At 35.1% G+C, this 22,292-nt stretch overlaps 1 protein-coding gene across 5 annotated transcripts in view; it reads right to left on the bottom strand.

The window, feature by feature from the left end:
- Positions 1–22,292, bottom strand: part of LOC117413947 (bis(5'-adenosyl)-triphosphatase-like) — a 225,890-nt gene that overhangs the window by 49,954 nt on the left and 153,644 nt on the right. For all 5 annotated transcript variants that reach the window (XM_058999716.1, XM_058999719.1, XM_058999717.1 and 2 more), the window contains 2 exons: positions 6,836–6,981; positions 4,029–4,058 (listed from right to left, as the gene is read on the bottom strand). In XM_058999716.1, coding sequence (XP_058855699.1) covers positions 4,029–4,058; positions 6,836–6,981 — 176 coding nt within the window. The remainder of the gene's footprint in view (positions 1–4,028; positions 4,059–6,835; positions 6,982–22,292) is intronic.

Here is a 22,292-nt window from a genome sequence, read left to right as displayed (position 1 = left end):
ATACATAATGAGTTTTTATTAGAATCTTGACCAGTAGTTTCAGAACATTTATTTAAAGCATTTCCATAAAAGCAAGGTCAACCTTTACTGCTGTTCATTCCTGGGCCCATCCCAAGAACCAAAAACCAAAAAACATTTTTTTTAAATGGATCTGTCCACTAAGTATTAAATGAAGACAAGCACATTAACTTGTCATCTCAAAAAGGATTGGAAGCCATGTCTTACTCATTTAGATTAAAATTCTAAAAATTAAAATAAATTTACCGAATATAAACCAGTTCTTTCATTTTAGATGTACAAGTAAAACTGTTTAGTTAAAAAGAATAATGCTTTCAAATCGAATTAGTGACAACAAAGAAGATAAAAACAGAATTCTGTCAAGTCAGCCTAGGTCAAGTCATATTCAGTAAATGAAACTGGGTCTAGTTTAACTGCAACATGTCTGTGGATATATATTATCTACAGGGGTGTAAAAAGCTTCTTAAATATGTTATTGACTATGCGTCTCAAATATAACATAGCCAAGTGATTCACTGGCAATTTGGACCAAGTGCAGATCTTGCAGTTTATGGAGTAATTTTTCTAAAAGACACTGCTTTTCTCTAACTGTGAATTTTAAATAGGACTCTAACTATGAACTCAATCACGGACTTGGTGATGGATTCTTAATGAAAGATGCATGGGGATTACGGAGATCTTGCCAGTACTGGAGCATATCTTCCTTTATTGACTTGGCTACAACAACCACCCACAATTAAGAAAGCCATGGGAAAAAAATGCAAAAACAATTATTCTGCAACCCTTAACTTGGGAACTTCCTTGTTAATTTGATCTGAATTATTTATCAATCAGGCACAAAAAATAATTAAAAAAAAGGTATGTAATTAATGAATAGTTCCTACCCCCTGGTGTGTATTATCAAAGCAAAATTCAACCTGGAAGACTCAACATGGTTATTCCAAATACAGAAGAAAACAAACTTAGCCTGAGGATTTCCATCTTGCCTGCACAGTTCAGATACAAACAACTTGTGTTCTGTTTTCTATTATTCTACTTACTGTGTACATTAAATATACAAATAAATGTATATCCTTTACATCCAATTTAAAGGGAATATTAATTCCCTAGTATTAATTTTCAAGCGATTTGATTATTATTATGTATTTCTTAGTAGACACCCTTATCCAGGGCGACTTACAATTGTTACAAGATATCACATTATTTTTACATACAATTACATTATTTTTTACACATTATTTTTACATACAATTACCCATTTATAAAGTTTTTACTGGAGCAATCTAGGTAAAGTAATCTTGCTCAAGGGTACAGCAGCAGTGTCCCCCACCTGGGATTGAACCCACGACCCTCCGGTCAAGAGTCCAGAGCCCTAACCACTACTCCACACTGCTGCTCCATAATGCTGACATTTGCATATCCTGAATAGCTGTGTCGTTGTTTAGTCATTCTCTGTGCTTACAGTTGAAATAATGTTTGACCTACAAACATGTTATACAACATATTTATCTGAATTGGGAATGATAATACCGGTAATATCCAAGGTCAATCATGGTCTTACACAAAGCATGGAAATACTGTACATTATTGTATGTGGTAAAAGTTTATTATCTGATTCTTGTCTAAGTACGAGCTACATGTAGGACCACCTCACTGCTATCTATACCTTTACCAAAATCTGCTTTACTCAACTGGAACGATATAACAAAGACAATCTTTTTTGTTTCAGTTCAGACCAATCGGATTTCTATGCCTATCATTTTGAAAAAAAAAAACTGCTTTATTAATATCCACCAGTTTCTGCCCTTATTTGTTAACTTGTCCACAAGCCTTAAACTCTGGATACACTTATTATATTTAGCAGCACTGAACTCAAAAGACACTAACAAACACCTTTTGTTGAAAAGTTTGTCTAATCACACTGAAGATGTGACAATCTCCTGGTTCAGGTCATACGACACAAAGAGATTACAATCTGTATGGACAGTGTTACAGTTTCCTTGGTATAGTACCTCTTACATGCAGTGCCCATTTAAGGTCAATTTAGATTCTATAGTAAATTACTTTTTTTATTCTTATGGGATACAATACAGTGATGTGGTGCTCAGTATTCAATTTCAGAATTTGGCAGAATCCTATTTTAAATATTGCATGCATATGACTCTCATAGTTTAGGTAATCATATTGCAATATTCCTAAGGTTAATAAGCGTTCAGAGCGCTGCATATTTATGAAAACTTAAACACCTGACTTACATAATAATTGCAAACATATGCATGTTATCACTGGCCACTGATTTACATAAGAAATGTAACCTAGGAATAGCATGGGCTTTTTAGCAAATTGGATGGAGAGATTTTGTGGGATTTCAAGTGGCATCTAGACTGACGTGAATGAGCAATTAGATGTTCACAAACCAGCTTATCACAAATTACAAGCCTACTACTATAATGACCTTGAAAGTTGCTTCATATCTTTCCGAACTTAATGAGCATGGTGAGTATAATCAATTATGGCTGCAATTAAAATGATAATTTGTCTAACAAACTCCACTTAGCTTATGGGCGTTTAGAACTTCTATTATGAAAATATAAATAAATAAATGTTTTTTTTTTTATTAACAAGGACATGTGATTAATATTAATGCATTGTTGTGGTGACAAGGTTTTTTGCTTAAGGATTTCTAATTAGTTTTAAGCTTTAAGCTTTGTTCCTGTAAGCATTTCTTAGCTGTGTTGCAGCAGTCTTGTGTTACAGTTCTCACAGAAGTAGAAGACTGGGGCGTGACATTTAGGAGACAGGTGAAACATTTAGTTTGTTAAGATAGGATATATGTCCATACAGTCAAAACCGGGACACTGGACACAACTTAACACACTAAACAAACAATTCACATAAAGGGAATGTACTGCATATGGCTAAATGAAAATAAAAAAGTAAGGCTGCCAATATCACTGAGCTTTTAATTTATAAGCACATGTTTATATAGGGCAAACAGTACACTGTAGCTTTACATTTAACATTTAATTATTTTGTAACTAGATGTGCAATTAGCAATTAATGTCACTTTGAATTAAGTGTTGCCAAGGACTAATAAAGGCAAGAGAGAAGAGTAATGGAAAAGAAGATCCTAGCCCCAATCAGGCAGAATAAATACATGTAGGTGAAGTGACTGCCTGTGCCAAAGTGTTCTGCCCCATCCCCAGGAGTACATCCTTGACTTGGATAAATGGCTAATTCAGGCTGTATCTGTCAGAGCTGTTTGGCATATGAAACACAGCCCGACTGGGACAACACTAACACCCCAAACTAATTTCAGTTTAGGCTTTTAAACTACAAAAAGTGAAAAAAAACAGTGCCATGCAGTGAATGGACTACTCAATTCTATAACACTTTCAAATAATTTTCAGTCATTCGTTTCCTAATTTAAGCACAGTTGTAAGCTGGCACACTTAAGTAGGCCCATACTAACCAAGTTTAGAAGCCAGCAAACAAAGCCTTTGATTAAACAGCTTTCAATCTGTTTTCATCTCAACTGGCAATTTCTGTTCACTAACGGGTAAACTGCAGGTAAATCAATGCCGCTCCTGATAGCCTTTCACTGAGTGGCAATGATATGGATAACTTGAGAAACCATGCTATTTAATTACCCAGTAACACAGTCTTCCTATCACCATTTCATGTTTTGCAAAATGAACCTCAGCATATGAAGAGATGTCAAGTGCGTAGACTTCAAGATAAATGATCTTCTGTCCTACAGATTCCTAATTATTTTATTTCACATTTAACAAGATTGCTGCTTTGGGTACAAGGACAGGTTAATGTTAGTCAAATAATGTGAAAAAAAAAACAGTAAGTTCATTCCAAAGTTATAGCCATAGCATAAAAAAAACTTTAATTATGAAGTCTCAAAGAATGTGTGACTTCAGTATGAATATAATGGTTCTTCAATACTCTTAACTATGGCACACATGTATAATAAATGTATAAGAAGAGTATTAAATCCTCACCTTCACAGTTTGTCCAGCCTCTGGGCCATCCTGAGGGACAAAAAGATGAGATTAATTAGATACTACAGGGAATCCAGGGATATTTCTAATAATTTAGCCCCATTTTAATTATTGATGAATCACACCCCTTTCCCAGAGCTCTTATGAATTTGGAATCTGTCCCTACATTCATTTGAATTGCAGACGGTATGATAGGGAAACCTTTTTAAGCACCCCTTTGCTTTTAATGGGCCAAATGGATTTCTATTAATATTCATTGTTAAACCTTTTCCACCCTTTTGACAGCTACTGAAGTTTCCAACCAAAGTGTGATAATAGCTTACTTCACCTATGAAGTTAGGGGAAGACAATGGAAGAAGTGGAATACTGAAATCTTCTCTGAACATTCCAAGTAATTTAATTTTAGCAGCATCATTTGTCTTGTTTGGCGCAGTCAATGTATTACTTGCTGTGCTAGAACATGCTATAATTACATTATCCTTTTATAAAAAGATAAACACATTTTTCAAAAAGGACAAAGGTACCCAATAATAAAAATGTGCTAATAGCAATTTGAAGTAATAAGCTTTGACACTATGGCTAGCAATTATATTGATCAGCCGTTTTGAAAATATATGCATTACTAACTGTAGTGTAAATGTGTCTTCTTATATACTGTAAGTGTTATATTATGGAGACTATTTTAATGTTCCAAAAAGTGACTCTGATTATCACTAATCTTGGACTACAAAATTTTACTTTAGGTAAGGCAGTCCAAGATTAGTGTTAATCTGGGTTTGTAATCAGGCTAAAATTCACCTGTTGGTGTTTTTAACATCAAATATATTAAACGTACAGTGGAATTATGTGTGCTAAAGAGAAGGTTGACATGTTTACAAGAAAAATACTTGAAAACCATCCAAATCTTTTTTTTGTAGCATGGTGCTTTTTTGTTCCTTCCCAGGTAATGCTGCATCAGAACCCCATTTGAAACCCTGCACTGTAATTCTCACTTTCTGAGACATAATAATTTAAGTGGCAACCATCTACCCGGTCCTTGCACAGAATGTAGCTCCATACGTTTGCTGTGGTACTTCAAACATAGCACAAACAACAAAGTAGGATGATATTTTCAGTATGGTGTTGCTATCTTTATTGTGGCTCACAAAATAACCAACATTGTCATAGCTTACTATTGTATCTAATGCTAACACTGCCATTTTGCCATTGTGTCATTTTAAGGTTGGTGGCATAATAATTAAAATGTAATCCTTGGGCAAATACAAAAAAACCCAAAAAAACAGGTTTGGTAGTTAAAAAAACTGTAATTAAATGGTGAACAATTTAGATTCAACACGATTCCTAGTCTATAAAAAAAGTATAGGGTTGAACAAAATACAGATATTGCACAAAATTCTATGTAAAGGCAAGCAAGCTATTTTAGTTTATTTATGTAACAGCATTCTTGTGAATAATGGTAGCAAACCCCCAAGATGGCTGTGTGTGATTAATAGATGCACATATTACCACAGTCTGTGAAACCCACTTTTGCTCAGATGCTGTTAATGTTACAAGAATCAACATAGTGTGGTCAAACTCACACAGAGGGTTTGAATATGTGCTGGCAGATGAAAAAGAAGACTACACAACACTGAAGGTGATTTGATGTTAAAACTTACAAAACACAATGACTCAAAACAAGAATGCATTTTTGTTCATTGGCCATGTGTGTTTTATGTTGCTTTGTCTATTCCTCCTTTAGCGCTTGGGGCACACAATGGTGTCTTTTTCCATCATTGAACCCTGCCATGTAACACAATAAATACATTATGTACTTAATGGTTTCCTCGAGTAGACTTGGCAAGTACATGTTTCTGACCCGCATTGCCTTTTAACTCTAAAACTACCAGACATACATATATACCTAGAACTACTGGAGTGGTCTTTTTAACCACCATATTAAAATGTGTATAAACTATTGTTGCGTCGCACGCTGTGAAACTGTTCTGTGTTATTGTTTGTTTTCCTTTAGGATTATGTTTGTGACCCCGTTTTGGGGGTGGTGCTGGAAGGGGTTATGATTGGTTGCATGGTTTAAAATTTTGCATGTTTACACAAATGCTGGGCTATAAAATGGGGTGGTTTTAACAGCTCAGAGCCAACTTTGGAGCAGTACAGAATTGCAGTGCCTGAGATTTGTTTGTTTGACTTTTATTTTATACAATGTTTTGTGTTTACCAGTCTTTTATTTTGTGCTTGAGTTCTACTCTGTTGGCGGTAATTTCTGTGTCTAGTCTTGCAAAAGCTGGTTTGATACACTATTGTTCCGTAACTTTGTTTTTGTTTTTCAATATAATATAATCATGCACAACAGAATTAAATTTTAAAAAAGTGGTTTATTAACATGTTCTAAAGCTCAAAGGACGGAACTTACTCTTCAAAGGATGGAACTTACAACTGTTCAAAACGTGGATTGTTCAACTGTTCAAAAGATGGAACATTTAACTGTTCAATATGTGTTTAATACGCATATTTAGGAAAAGTAAAAAAGCACAGGTGTCTACCTGCCAAATCAGTGGAGAAAAATACACTTAAAAACCGTGATCGGTCAAAATGACCGTTCTGGTGGTTTTAGTGTTAAAACCGTTGTCAGCCAGCAAGAATCAGAAACTGGATTTAGTTGCATATGTATTTAGTTATACCCCTTCTAATTACCTTGTTGTGCTGTCTAACTTTGTTAAATACTTTTTTATTACCACAATGCTTTATCATTCCTTTGCAATAAACCATTCTCATATCTTCTTTAATAACATGTTTGAAGAAAATACCTGAATAGCAATAGTCAGTGAGGTGCCACAGAAGTGATTTTCAAGCACGCCTGACACTCTTTGGGTTGTCTGGAATAAGTCAGCCACCTCTTCTGGTCGAAGATCACGAAAACGCTCCACTGATCTGAGCGGGCACACCAACACATCTGAAATCAAGCTTGTTAAAGGAAAGATGTGCAGTACAAAGCACTGGGAAACAAAGTATTTAAAGAAATGTGTATTTTCAATATTAAAATATTTTTAATTGATCTAAACTGTGGCATGTCTGAATATCACTACCTTTGAAATTATTAAAATAAGTGTATTCTGTATCTTTAAGAGGAGGTTTATTCCTATTTGTATTATTTAAACAGTGTCAGAACTGAGATATGCTACTGCTTAGATCAATTTATTAGACTCCACAGATGTTATTTCCTTGTGCTTCCTACTCTCAGAGATAGATTCGATCATTTTTTTTCATATTATTCCAATTTTGTAGATCTTCTTATATGGCAGGAATTTTTTTCTATAAAGGAAAGCTATGATCAAAGAATATTAGACATTGATCTGTCTGATCTTGCTTATTTTACAAACGTCATTTGATGTTAAGAGTTACTGTGTGAAATTCCACTAATATATTTCTAATAGCATATTTCAACCAAGTATGAGAATATCTCCCTAAAGCCATCATCTGCCTCATGTTTTCTCTTCCTAGTTTTGTGAAGCAATAAAGCAGTGAGGGATCAACCAGTGTAGCCGCATGGCTGGTTCTGAAGCTGTTTATTTTGATAGACTTCTGTGTCTATTGATGCCTTTGACAATGAATAAATACATGACACGTTACTGTACTTAAAGGATTCTATTGTGAACTTGCTGGCTTATTTTATTGTGTTATTATATACCTCTCTCTCTCTCTCTCTCTCTCTCTATGTAGTCTTTCCTTTAATATGTACTTACTGCTTAAATCAAACTCACAAGACATTGACAGCTCTACATTTTAAGATGAATTACTGATCACACTTGGCTCTGGTGGCTGTGCTTTATTCTTTTAAAAATGCAAAACGCCATTCCACCTGCTAAGATGTAACCCCTTTTCTCCAAATAAACTATATCAATGTTCAAGGGCAAGGTTTCTACCTTTACAGAGCAATTATCTTTTTTATCGAGAAACTTCGTTTTATGCTCCCAACACAAAACGCAAAAGGCAGTCAGTTGTTTTGTATATGCACTGCTTTTCTATTCAGTATTGTAAAACAATTTAATTAAAGTTTAACACTAACATACTACAAATGGTTTGTCTGCTTAACACACTCATATAGGGATTTGCCAGGGGTTGTAGTAAATTACTACTTGGTCAGCAAAACTCCATACAAATATGCCTTATTTCAAAATACTTTTCTTCTTATTGTTTGTGGTTGCTTACACTGCAAATGTACGCCTGTCAGATTAAACTATCTTGGGAGTAAAGTTGTGCTGTAACATAGATACATAGATACAGTACCTTACCACTAACTGGATAGGGTTATTGCAACAAATGAAATTATGTTCTGTAAGTGTTCATGCAACGATGAGACCATACACATCGGATCACACTGAACAAACAACAGTAGAACGAACAGAGTCGTTACTCAGACTGAAATGCGAGTAGCATTTTCTCTTGGGGTTTATCTTATCGTACGATTGGAAAAATACAATATGTGAACAGAAGGTACTGTACACCCTTAAAGTGGCAGGGGATTTCATCGTGCATGCAGCAGTGCTCTCTTAAAAAACTCACTGCATCACAACTTTATTTAAAAATCATGAAATTTGTATTCTTTAGCAGGTGGTGTGGAACAGGGGTGGCTCACATTTGACATTTTATTAGTAATCCGACTGCCAAATGCTTCTATTTCTCTCTGTCCCAAATGTAAGGAGATAACTGAGCAGACTGTTAATATATATATATATATATATATATATATATATATATATATATATATATATATATATATATATATATATATATATATATCCAAAAACACATTTATAATTTAACTCTTTTATTGTACACCTATGTTATATGTGTTTCTTTCAAAGCAGATGAAATGTTAAGTGTTTTGCATCATATTATGCCTGTTGATGAGGTAGCACATTTTGCAATTACACATGCAGTTATATTGGTTATAATCTGTTTGTTATGTAATGTGTAATTGTGTGGCAAATAAAGTTAATACTGATATACTAAAATGAAAATGAATAGCAGGCCTGTTGCTCAGAGAACATTAGGAGGAACGAATACCACCCTTGAAATGCCATCACAGAACAGTAAGACATGAAGGGACCTACATAGTCTCCCTGTTAAAACGGGGATTGTAATCTGGATTGTTCAATGCTAATATGCACTGAAGAGGTCCATCCTCTACTGTACGATGCAGATTCTATGTTAGTTATATTTCAAATGTCCTAAAGGAGTGTGGTATAGTATACTGTAGGAATAACAGAAAAAATAGAATTGATATAATTGAAATGTATATGATTTCTTATAATAATAATAATAATAATAATAATAATAATAATAATAATAATGATAATAATTAACTAAGAAAAATCTACTAAAAAACTATAGTATTAGTTATTGGTAAAATAAAATGCTGTTGTACTATAGACCAAGGGAAAAGAATGCAGTTGTCTCAAGGCTTCACAGTCATTATTTACCTCCCCCCAACCCGTCATCGACCATGAGCCACAGTGAAAAGGTTGTGCATTTCAGAATACCAAATCTATTTTGTGGGCTACACTGTATTAAAAAGGATCATTGCATATGAATACAAAGCTTAACTGCTACAAGTATATCTCTGGACTGCACAGAAAAGCCCCACAGAGATAACACAAATTATCAGACTATCAAGAGTTTTGATAAAGGAGAGATACACCCATTTGAATTGGAAATGTCTATAAGGTGTAGATAAGAATTACTCTTTCATTTCAATGCAAGTAAATCGATATACATCTGGGACTTAGATAAGTATCTTCCTACAAGATAAGAACTACTTTATAAACGTCATTCATCCTGTGGAGAGGCATTTAAATAAGCTTGCATTAACACAAACCAATCTTTTAAACACAAAACCTTTTATAAACCAATGGTTTAGATACACATCATGCAGACCCTGGATACTGAATATGTTTAAACCTCATGGATTGTCTCAGTCAATAAGTTTCAGATTGGGTGGTCATTATCCTTCAGGTCTTAAAACTCATTTTAAAGCATCCTAAGCCATCAACACCCAAATATAACCCCAAAACACATCATAATCATGTCCATACAATAGCCTAATATCCTCCACAGTGGTCATTACCTGTAGATATATGGCCTTGTCTGTTGTCAAGGTATTTGTCTTCGGCTTGGGACATCTAATGCCACTCTCAGTTATCTAGCAAGTAATGACCACTGCATTGGACGCTCATACTTACATTTGAATAAGTTAAAATTGGACACAGTAAACTTGTTCAATGTAAAACCAATTTTTTGATACATGATGACTGGGGGATGCACAAAAGTGGTCACTTTTGCCACAGATACAAAAAAAAAAGTATTTATGTTAATAAATCTATTAAAAAAAAAAAAAATTCTATAAACCTTTCTTCAGTCATGATAATTCGTATCTTGATGAGCATTTGAATCATAACAAATGCAGTATAGTACAATATAAGGTTTCACCTTTTGAAGAGAAACTCTATTCAAGACAGGAATACTGACGTTTGTCACAATACTTGAAAGACAGAACTGTGAAGAACCTCTTTCTGAAAGAAGTTAAGAATTGTCACATTTTACTGATAAAATTTAAGTCTGTCACCCAAGCTGTCATTGGCACTGCTAATAGAAAAGAAATGAAAAGAAAACCTATCAACAGTCTGTATACATTATTATAAACGCGGTGGCATTTCAGTGGCAGGAATCGGATGTCTCACATTCACAGCAAGGGAAAAAATGAAACATCAAAATCCAATGTCAACTTTACTGACAGCAAGTTAGCAACTTTCATTGTGTGCCTCTGAAATAAGAAATGCCATTTCATTAAAAAAAATGTAAACCTAGTTGTCTTCTGAAACTTTCAAATGGTTTATTTTCAGAAATGTAAGTGAGAGTGGTCCTTCTGGGGAACTTTTAAAAGGCACATTGCTATGCAATAGACCATGATGTACTACCTGAAGATTGATTAGCACCCAAACTGAGATCTGGGGCTCTAAATCATCATTCATCATCAATTAACATTTTACATGCACCTTTAAAAGAATAGTATACTGCATTATCTGCAAGAAACACAAAAACTCTACACTGGGGAAACTAAAAGGCATTTAGCAGGCCGCTTCGTGGAACATTTAAGCATCATTAGACTCAACACAACTACATTTCCAGTAGCCCGACATTTCACTAATAATAATCACACTGCTGAAGACGTCACCATCTGTAGGATCAGTCGGTGCTTATGGTGCAAATGCTGCTCAGAACCAAAGGGAGCACGAGTTTATCTTCACAAAATGTATTCTTTATGTGGATTTAAAATGGAAGCAAAGGGTAAATTCAGGCACAAGCAACAATATATAAATATAAACCTAGGAGTATTCCTGGCAGTAGCTGGTCATCTAACACATGTAAATAAACATCATGCCAAAATGTCTGCCTCTGAACAAAATAGTATCTGTAGAGGATAATGACATGCCTGTGTTCTCAGCACCATGTCTAACTTGCAGTCACATCTTTCACTGCAGTCACAAATAGTGACACACATGATCTACTTGCTTTTTCTTCAAGGGCACTGCACTAGCAAAATCAGATTTACAGTTGTTTTGCCCTTTTCTCGTTGCTCTTAAAGTTGGTAAGGGTTTGACGAAGCTGAAACATTTGGTCTGATTTGAAGATCAGGGTCAAACTGCTCTCCTTGTGTTATGAAATATATATATGGACTGCTTATGTGTTCAAGAATCTATTTCCAGCAACAAATCATTCTACGGGACATTGTGCAGTACAGAATGCAGGTCACCTTAGAGAGATATCATTGTAATACAGGGAGCAAGAACTACAAATCCCAGAGGGTTTTCAATTTCTGAAACTTTACAAATGCAGAAAAATTACATTTGCCCAGTGATAAAAATATGTAGTCATACTGTAATACACAGTATACCGTACTTTATATTTATTATAACATTCAAATAGAAGACTCCTCCACTGAAAAGTATACCCACAGAAAAATAAAAATGATGATTTCTAAAAGAATACATTACATTATACTTAAGTGATATCTGCAGGGCACACATAGTGTCCTAGGAGATAAGTCTTCCTAGTGGATAAAATATTATACCAGCCCGAGACATTGTTGTCTAAGGTACATTGAATGCACCCCGTCGTTATAGCCATTATTTGTCAAGAGTTTTTTCAAATCAGTTGTGCTGACTGACTTCAAACAAATCAGTCAATTGGAACGTGGCAGCTGCTGTTGCTATGCTATCAATGAATGTTTATCCCAACTGTACCATATATTTTTATCGCAGGATAACATGATTTGGACTCCCAGTGAAAGTAATGGCGGTGTGATTGCTCTTGCTATAGAACATAGAACCATTTTGATTAAATCCAAACACCTGCTGTCCAACATTAAATAAAAAGTCAAAGACATGGCTTGCATCAGACCCGCATACTGTATCTACAGGATTACTGTTTATCTTGTTTTCAGTTTCACTGCCTTGGGTAATAAGATCAACAGGGTAAGAGAGCCACTTGCAGTTTAATTGTGTGTTAAGCAACCATGCTCCTAAAGAAACCAATTAACAATTTACCATTTGGAAAGTAAATTCATTATACCATCAAGAAAATATACGGTAGGTACATGTTACATATGCTATACAATTCGATACTATATGGCAGTGAAAAAAAAAAACACAAATTCATAACACATTGCACAAATTCATAACACATTAAGACCTGTAGTAACTGTACAAGTTCTTTTCCAGGGCTTGGCTTGTCAGTGGCAGAAGTGATTTTTTCACAATATTCATTATTATTATTTATTTCTTAGCAGACACCCTTATCTAGGGCGACTTACAATTGTTACAAGATATCACATTATTTTTACATACAATTACCCATTTATACAGTTGGGTTTTTACTGGAGCAATCTAGGTAAAGTACCTTGCTCAAGGGTACAGCAGCAGTGTCCCCCACCTGGGATTCAACCCACAACCCTCTGGTCAAGAGTCCAGAGCCCTAACCACTACTCCGCACTGCTGCCCCATTCCTGCAAAGATACCAACACAGTAGTAGTTTCCACAATAGAACAGGTCATATAAAAGAAAGGGACACCTAGGCATACACTGGTGTTCTCAATTTCATCAAGAGATAGCAAGGTCTTTTAAAATAAAAGGGCATTACGTAACACACTCTATGTGTTGAATTTCAGTTTGCTTCTGCAATGCACTGGAAATACTTTGTTCATACTGCTTGCGACTTAACATTGATATGTTTCCCAAATTGATGGAAGCTCTATTAATATTAAATTAACCACACCAGGCAAAAAAGAAAGGCTGGGGTTTCGTGACCCCAGAGTTCAAAAGCAACTGCTGACAATCACAGAAAAATAAAATCAAAAGTCTGCAGACAATGAGTCATGTAATAACATCACTCGGGTTTTGTATGGATGAGAAAAAACTTGATTTAATCTGTGGTTCAAGATTCTGGACATGTGTGCCAAAATGTTTGCCTGTCTTGCACAAATCAAGCCTGTTTACCACAGTAGGTCAAGCCTCTGTATACCTAATAGCACATTCCACATCCAAGTCACATAAACAAGACAGGTAGAATAAAAAATAAATAAATAAATAAAATAATAAAATGTTGCCCCTATATAGTCACTGCCATAGGTACTGATGAATATCGCGGGCTACAGAGTATTTCTGTTCGTGTGAAATTAACTTGACAGCAAATGACTCTAAAGGGTATAATCAACGGTAAACGCATTCAACATCCAATAGGTTACATTAACATTTGAACCCTGATGTTATTGAAGATGCCTCTTGTTTTTTCAGCTCTCCTTTTGTTCAATAGAATGGGCTCTATCTCTGAGTTGCTGTCCTCGCAATTCCCATTTCTACTTTCTTTTAGGTCATAAATCAAATACCGTTATGTCATGAGTAAACAGTTTAATTGTGTTTTCCGTAATTTAGTTGAAAGTGATTTTGGATATTATAGGGTCTGCCACTTTACAGCACACATGCTTTAAAAGGAAGACAATTCTGTTGATTTAAAAAAATATATTAATCTTGAATGATAAGCACATGTTTTAAATTGAAGTACAGCTTTACAAGCCCAAGCCGGTGTTTCAGAAAAAGAAAACGGGTGCAATGATTGTCCTAAGTGGCAAAAACTCTGGTGCTTTGCAGATTATATTTGTTTTGTGTCTAACAGTGTAATGACAAGGGTTCCTCATGGAGCAGTTTAAGTGAACACTGGCTAAATTATTTATTACAAAAAAGTCTGTTTTACAGCTCTGGTGTGTCTAACTATCTATGGAATTTACAATAAAAAAAAAAAAAATAAAAAAAAAATCGTATTTTACAGAAATGCTTCAGACAAGAGAGGAAACACTATATTGATTCTGTTAAAATATATTGTGTCAAATAATAGGGCGACAAAACGACATCCAAAGACAGATATATTGTTTAAACCTAATATAGCTCTGCATGTCACTCCCAGCTCTCATAAAGTTGCAGGCACAACACAAACCCCTTCTATTTTTATACACAGAAATGCACCTGTGTGCCCTATTATAAACCTTCCGCTGTGATTCCATTATTAGCTATAAAAGTTATTTGACCTCCTTGATTTAATGCACTTGGAGGTTAGACAACATATAACACACACGAGGCAGAAGGATTGCTTTTACATTGCAAATTGAATCTTTTTTTTATTTTCTCAGGTAAACATCTGCTTAGGACATAGCAATTCATCCCCCCACCTTTGCTTGGCTGGGCAAAAGGAACCTCTACTGCAGTGCTTTCATGAAATATGACAAATATGAAAAAGCTTAGGTAAGTAGTAAACAAGATGGTATCCAAAACCCCACCACAGAACTTCATCTTACCATGTATACCAAATGCAGGTCAATACAGTTAGAATACTACTGTATCTCAGCCACAGTGTAAAGTGACATGCTTTGTATTTTGTATTATTATTTTTTTTCAAATCCTTACTCAATCCTTACATAGAATATATCAAATAATAAATACTTTTATTATTATTGAACACTATAAATGTAAACACATTAACTGGAACTGTTAGACACAGAATATTAAGTTGTCTTCTGGCTCAAACATAATATTTTATTATACGTTTACTTTATAAAAAATGTACACTGGTATACTTCCTGCAACTGCAACAAAGCTGTTTGTAAGATACAAAAAAAGATAAGAACAAAAGAATACGCACATAAATTGCAACAAATCAATTTTCTAGGCACATTCACTTTTATGCCATTCCTCCTGTCATTACCTGAATTAAACTGCCAGACTAAGCTGATATCCAATTCAGCAGTAGGTAGTAAAATAACCCAATTAGGCAAATCAAGGGCAATTAGTTGGTTTTCTGAAAAAGTAATGACTCAGGAGAGTACTTTGTTACCTTTAGTGCATAAATAACGACCAGCTCCTTGGACAAGGACACAGTTAGAAGCACTACCCCCTTGTTGACCTGTGAAAGTGTCGTTTTTAATAACTAAATGTGTGTACTGACTACGTACTGAGCAATAGTTGTGTAATGCTACTACTAATACTACAACTACCAATAATAATAAGTTTACTGGATAATAGAGTATAATATATGCTGTATATCTGACAGTTATGCTAATGTAACAACAGCTCAGAACCCCCTTGTGATAGCTGCCAGCAGCTGGGTTTATAAAAATGTTCTCTGTTTGTTTTGAAAACAAAAAATGGCTTATTTAAATATTATATAATACAATTTCTTATTATGAATTACTGTGTTGGCAACACATGGTGAGTTTGACATTACTGAGTCATTAGTTTGGCCTCCCACTGAAATCACAGATCATTAGTTCTGACTTTGAGTCATTATTGGTTCTTAATGTCTCAGAGTGCAGAGCATTTTGGATTCCCAGAATATGACATATGCAATACACAGCCAACCTATGATGGCTTTACAACTTTTTCAGCTTAGATATACAAACTCTTGGAAAAATATTCAACTTGTGAAACAAATCATCATTAATGTTTATACAGTTATTATAGACTGCTGAGGATCTTTTAGCCAATCAGACTGCTCTATCACATGACCATGGAGACTCCCAATTCATAACATCAGCTGTACCATTTTCAGTTTTTACCATGCTGTATTTTCCATATCTGCTTGAAAAATCCTACCTGAGGCATTTTCAAGAAATTCTAAACAGTGACCTCTCAATCGGTCACCTACCTCAGCCACTTAAAGGTATTCTCTTCCTCAACCCTTTCCCTATTTTCATTGAAAAGGACAATGGACTAAATAAAGGTTGTTAATGAATATAAAACATATATAGCTGGATTTTTAAAACTTGTATTTAAAAAAATCAAGCAGTATAGTATAGATTTATAGCACTGACGTAAACAGACCTCAGCTTTCAGACTCGGTCCATTCACTTCTACTGCTGGTATTACCCAGATACACAGAAGTTTGCTGTCCTATATCCCTATACTATGATACAGTAGATATGAACATGGTAAAAATCATAATAACACTAATAACTAAAGTAACAACAGTATCATCCAATTACAAAAGGGTGACATCTTAATATTCCTGGGAGAGATGTACGTGTGTGAACATATTATAATCCTATGCATTGTATCAGTATTATGTATTGTATGCATTACCTATGCAGATGTATCGTAGCTAGATTCAAACACTGATTAAGTTTTAACTATATGTTTATTTTTTTTTATTTTTTTTTTAGCAGACGCCCTTATCCAGGGCGACTTACAAGATATCACATTATTTTTACATACAATTACCCATTTATACAGTTGGGTTTTTACTGGAGCAATCTAGGTAAAGTACCTTGCTCAAGGGTACAGCAGCAGTGTCCCCACCGGGGATTGAACCCATTACCCTCTGGTCAAGAGTCCAGAGCCCTAACCACTACTCCACACTGCTGCCCTGTTGCATGCTTACTATGCAGGACTACAACATACAAGCAGTATGGCTTAAGTTTTACAATAATGTTTCTGAATAATTATTAACTTTTACAATAATGTTTAATGTATGTATCTCCTTCAATCACTAATCTATTCTTGGGTATAGTCTTCTAGTGGTGCAGCTGTATAAGTGAAAATGGCTGTATGATGATTTGTGTTTCAAACTTATGCAACAAAGGGTTAACCCAGTGCAGTGCTCTTGACCCCTCTTAGTTAGATGCTAACTTGATGCCCTAATCGAGGGTCTTATACGACAACCCCAACAGGTCTACCTATCTATTACATAGAAAGCCACTCTTGTTCTACCTTTGGATTCTTTACAGCTAGCTCTCAGAATCAGCCCAAACTGTAAAACAAGAAAAACAGTTCAAGAGGAAAGAAATCCAATATGTAAATAAACACATCTCCATGAAAGCCTATAATTGATTACATTTTTCCATGCATTGACCTTTGAATGCATGCAATTAATTCTGAAACTCTTCACCGAGCAATGGAAGGCTTGGCATTTTTCACCACACTGAAGTAATAAAGTAATATAACTATGACTAATGTACCACAGTAGCCACATTTTACTCTATTTTCCTTTTTCTTCCATCAGCACAGAATTTCGTTCAGATTGTACTTCAGGTTATTGTCCCACTGCCGCAGGCAAGCATTCTGGATGTTTATGGCAAAACGTTTGCAACATTTTCTTTCACTGAATGTGAATTATTTCAAATAAAGAAAGGTAATACTGCAGACCCTGAAGAGTTTATACAAGGCTTGCAGGTTTTATAACTGTATCATACTTTCATTCTAGAATCCTTGTTTAAAAGAGAACAGAGTACTTTTTATCTGCGTCATACTGTATGTAGGAAGCAGGGCTTGTTATCTTACCATATAGTGCATGTAATCTGCAGTTCTTTTATTTAAAAATACAGAACTTCAGTACTTCTTCTGTAAGTCAACTGTACAAGTATGTCGTCCCTGCTTGTAGTTATTTATGTATTTATTTGCACAAATGAAGCCATACTACTGATACGATTTGTTGTCAGTCTACCTTTTAAACAACATGAAGGATGGAGTCAAAGACATTAAATGTGGGAGCCACCACTGTTACAGGCTAACATACTGGGAAAAAATACAATCACAGACATTACCATGTAACATTGCTGCTTTATTCATATGACGCCAATAACATCTTTATAGTTTATGAATCTGATGTTAAAGAGATCATTGGAGGCTATGATGACTGTAAACAATTGTGTAGTTAAAATGGCTCTGCGACCTTGGTAAAAAAAAAAAAAATACATATGAATAGGTTGGAATATATTGAGTTAATTGGCAGTTAAAGTCCCTCTGAAAGGCATGATAAGTCCTTTTAAGCTGGTCCATTTAGCTTTTATGTATGGCTTCACATGAAAGACTTTCATTCGCAAGTCCCTAAATACAGAACATGCCTGATTGACATGAATGTTAAACTAGTAACATACATCTATACACTACAGGCAGTGTGAACATCTTAGATACATTCCTGATCTCACAACAGGAAATTCTGTTCATGTCCATTAAACAAAGTAGTTCTGGATCCTGACATTACTGATCCCCCCCAACCCCCAACCAAAATAAAATAGGTTTGGCTTATTGTAGCGATAATGTATGTTGGATTAGTCAATTTCCTGCCACGTCAACGGCCCCATTAGAGCATTAGGAGTTATAAATACTTTCTCTGATAATAAACTGGCTGGTAATGTAACTGACCTTTTCATTGTACAAGGTGTGGCCACTTTATCCGGAGCTATTAAGAAATAAAATGGGCACATTATTTTATGCAAACCATGAGATAAATTGGCAGCATGTAAAGACTCTAGTGCAGTTAGCAAGTTGGTCATAAAATAGTGCGAAGCAAAGATTTATCACTGGGACACGATAGTGGATTCTTAACTAGTTAGAGCATCTGTATCGTAGAATTGAACTGCTACTGGGAAATCAAAGACCTATCAACCGAAAAGACAATTACTGATTGGTCTGCGTGTGATTAAAGGTGACTGGTGACTGACTGGAGACGTTTATACCTACAGAGGGCAAGAACATCTGAAAGCCTTTTTGTAGCTTTAAAATGAGTCTTTTACTCCCTGTCAACCTGAGCTTTTAATTAAATTGAAGTGCATAATGTAAAACAGTTACCTGCTACCCCACTCCTCATAGAAACTTTACACTCAAACAGTTTCCAAGCTCTTTTTGTACATTTGAATTCAGCCCGGTAACAATGATTATCTATCATCTCAAACTAAGGGCACTTTGCACCAGAGGTTTTTTTGTCTTCCCTTCAAAAAAAAGACAGGATTATCAGGAGCTGCGGAATAATTTTCTTTGCAAGACTGACAGGAGGCAAAAGCAATCACCTTTCAAGAGCCACTAGATCTAAGACTTCTCCAAAATTCTCTTTCTTCTCATGACATGTAGGAGTAATTGAAGGCAAGTAACTGTTTAGAATGACCAATGAACTTGGACTGACAGCCCATTCACTATAATGCCCATCAAGTTTATGAACAGCACAATGTCTTTTTGATATGTGGGGACTTATGTAGCGTGACTTTTCCCTGACACTGAAAGACAAGCGCCAAGCCAAACAATGGGAAAAATAATCAATTTTAGGATCAGCTGAAACAAACAAAGTAAAGCAGTGTGGCCTTTAGTCTGTGTAAGCTACTTAGCTGTGTTTGTATTGACAATAGGGATTGATATCTGAAAGCCTTCTGTATGATGAAGATTTACTTAATTAACCCCTAGAAAGCTGTGTCCTCTATGCTAGATCCTAAAATGAGTTTAAGTTTAATTTGTCAATTACTCAATGCCACCAGACAAACTAAATCTACAGCAATATGAATATGTATAAAACAACCACATTCAAGTATCTGTGAGACTGATTTTCTTCTTATCCTGTGTAGAGATGTCATCTCGTGCATAGAACACACTTTGGTTTAATAGTAGAGGCCAGAACTGCTCAGCTTTGCTTTTTGGGTAATAAAGGTCCTAGATAAATTCTTCCTATCCTGGTTAATTCCCAATTTTGCAGCATGACACCACAAACTGTCATCTAAAACCCATGTCATGACATGAATCAGCCCATTTAAAATGTGTCAGTGAGAGAACGCAACATTTCAATTTTGTCTTTGCACCAAACCAACACCTACAAGATCTTCTCTTTACACCGAATCACATGCCTGGCTGTTATCCAAAAAGCACATCCACATGTCAGTCACTCAGATGTGACACGATCTATATCATAGCAACTAAGGAGAACGCAGCAGTTTACATCAGTGTGCAAAACAAAACTGTCTGTCACAGGATGAGATTATCTCAATTGACAACAAGAAGCGGACAATCCCAGGTGATGAACTGAGACTGTGAAACCTGAAGTGTTTCCAACAGTGCAGACCTCCAGAGCACAGGTTATCAGCACTTCAATTTTCTTCTATTTTTGGCTTTGAGTAAGTGTTTTTTATTTTATTTTTTAGGTTAAACCATAAAATCCATTTAGCTACAACTGTTTCACCATTGGCTAATCAGTGCTTTGTTATGGGTCATTTTTTTCTGTGTGAATAGCCTATGTTCAATAGAAATGTCACCACCAAGAGAAAAAAAAAGTAGACGGAGCAGGTAAAAATCCAAAGCAGTGCATGCAAGCCTTGGCGCCTGGGGGTTTGCTTCTGTCAAGTGTTGAAAGAATCCAGCAAGCAGTGTAGGTTTTTAAAATAGATATATTTAGGCCAGTTGAAACAAAAACCTAGACATTTAACTGTCCCGGGGACTGGGGTTAGTAACCAGTGAAATAACATCATAGACTGGATGGCCATATCAAACCATGCAGGCCAGTGACCAACTTTGATTTATGACAACAGTTCCTTGGGGGGTGACCAAACCAATTTCCTTTAAAACTTAACTGGGAAAGATGTGGCTTCTGTCTACTGCTACACTCCAAATAAAAAAGGGGGGAATGGCATACATTTGACATGCACTCACTTTTAATAGAACTATTCAGAACACCAAATAAATACATTGTTAATAATGAAGGCAAGGCACTCTTGTAGCAAATAATGATTTGTTGATAATGCTCAATTATAGTCTTCATTATCTCATTAACTAGTTTGAAAACCTCTCTATTATCTGTTATTAAACCTGTTTCCCATTATTTCTTAGTTGTGTTTGCATAGACTGCAATATATGACAATATGCAAAAACAATACATTCTTGTTTATTATTATTATTATTATTATTATTATTATTATTATTATTATTATTATTATTATTATTATTATTAATAATAATAATAATAATAACAATAACAATAATAATAATAATAATAATAATAATAATAATAATAATAACATATGCATCCTATTGACTGAGAGTAGATCTCTTTTGGTAAGCAAATGGCATTGTGACCTTTTTTCCATACGATTTAAACGTGTGTAAGAATAACAAATGTTTTGTTTTTGAAGTGCTTTGTGATGATTGAAAGTTTTATCATTTCATAAAACCCGAGAAAGGACAACACTATGGGGATGTAACTATCACATCTAATTGACAATCTGTATTTACTGCGCACAGAAAATTAACAGTCTTTGTGTGAAGGTTTTAAAATCTCTTTTCCTACCCCATCAATTTTAGGATAACTGTCATGCCCCCTCCCCAAAGATCCAAGGTTCAGCATGTACTGCTGAAGACACCCTGCATTACAATCTGTTCAGCCTTCTTATTGGACGCAGCTTGTGAGTGCATCCTATCACAGTACAAGCTGCTTCCAGGAGTAAAGTATATGCCTTGGCCATACAGGTTTGGAAGGATCATTAGTTGTGTAATGACCTTCTTCAGTTTATACATTGTAACAATAGCAGTGAAAAGTGATTTGTATTTGGAGCCCAGAAACCTGAAAATGTGAATAATAATAGTACACCATGGGACTCCAAGAAAAAATACAATTCAGTTATGATAACAGCATTTTCTGGCTCATAGAAGGCTATTTCTGGATGGGTTTTTGTGTCTTCTTCACATGTGTAAAACAATGTTTTACTAGCTACATACAGTATGCACACACACATACACAAAAATACACACACACACACAAAACAGCAACAACAAAAAACTCTTTACGTCACTCTCCGCTTGGGAAACGTGCTTGACCGCTACATCAGCATGCTGTCTATTTCTTTGAAATACATGGATACATTGTTAGAAGTCAGAAACCCTTATTGAACCCAAGGGGAGTAAACCA

This window comes from Acipenser ruthenus, chromosome 25 (assembly GCF_902713425.1).
Source record: "Acipenser ruthenus chromosome 25, fAciRut3.2 maternal haplotype, whole genome shotgun sequence".
In the NCBI taxonomy this organism is placed as follows: Eukaryota; Metazoa; Chordata; class Actinopteri; order Acipenseriformes; family Acipenseridae; genus Acipenser; species Acipenser ruthenus.
Note: the sequence above shows the minus strand (reverse complement) of the source record. Positions and strands in the feature narration are given on the sequence as shown.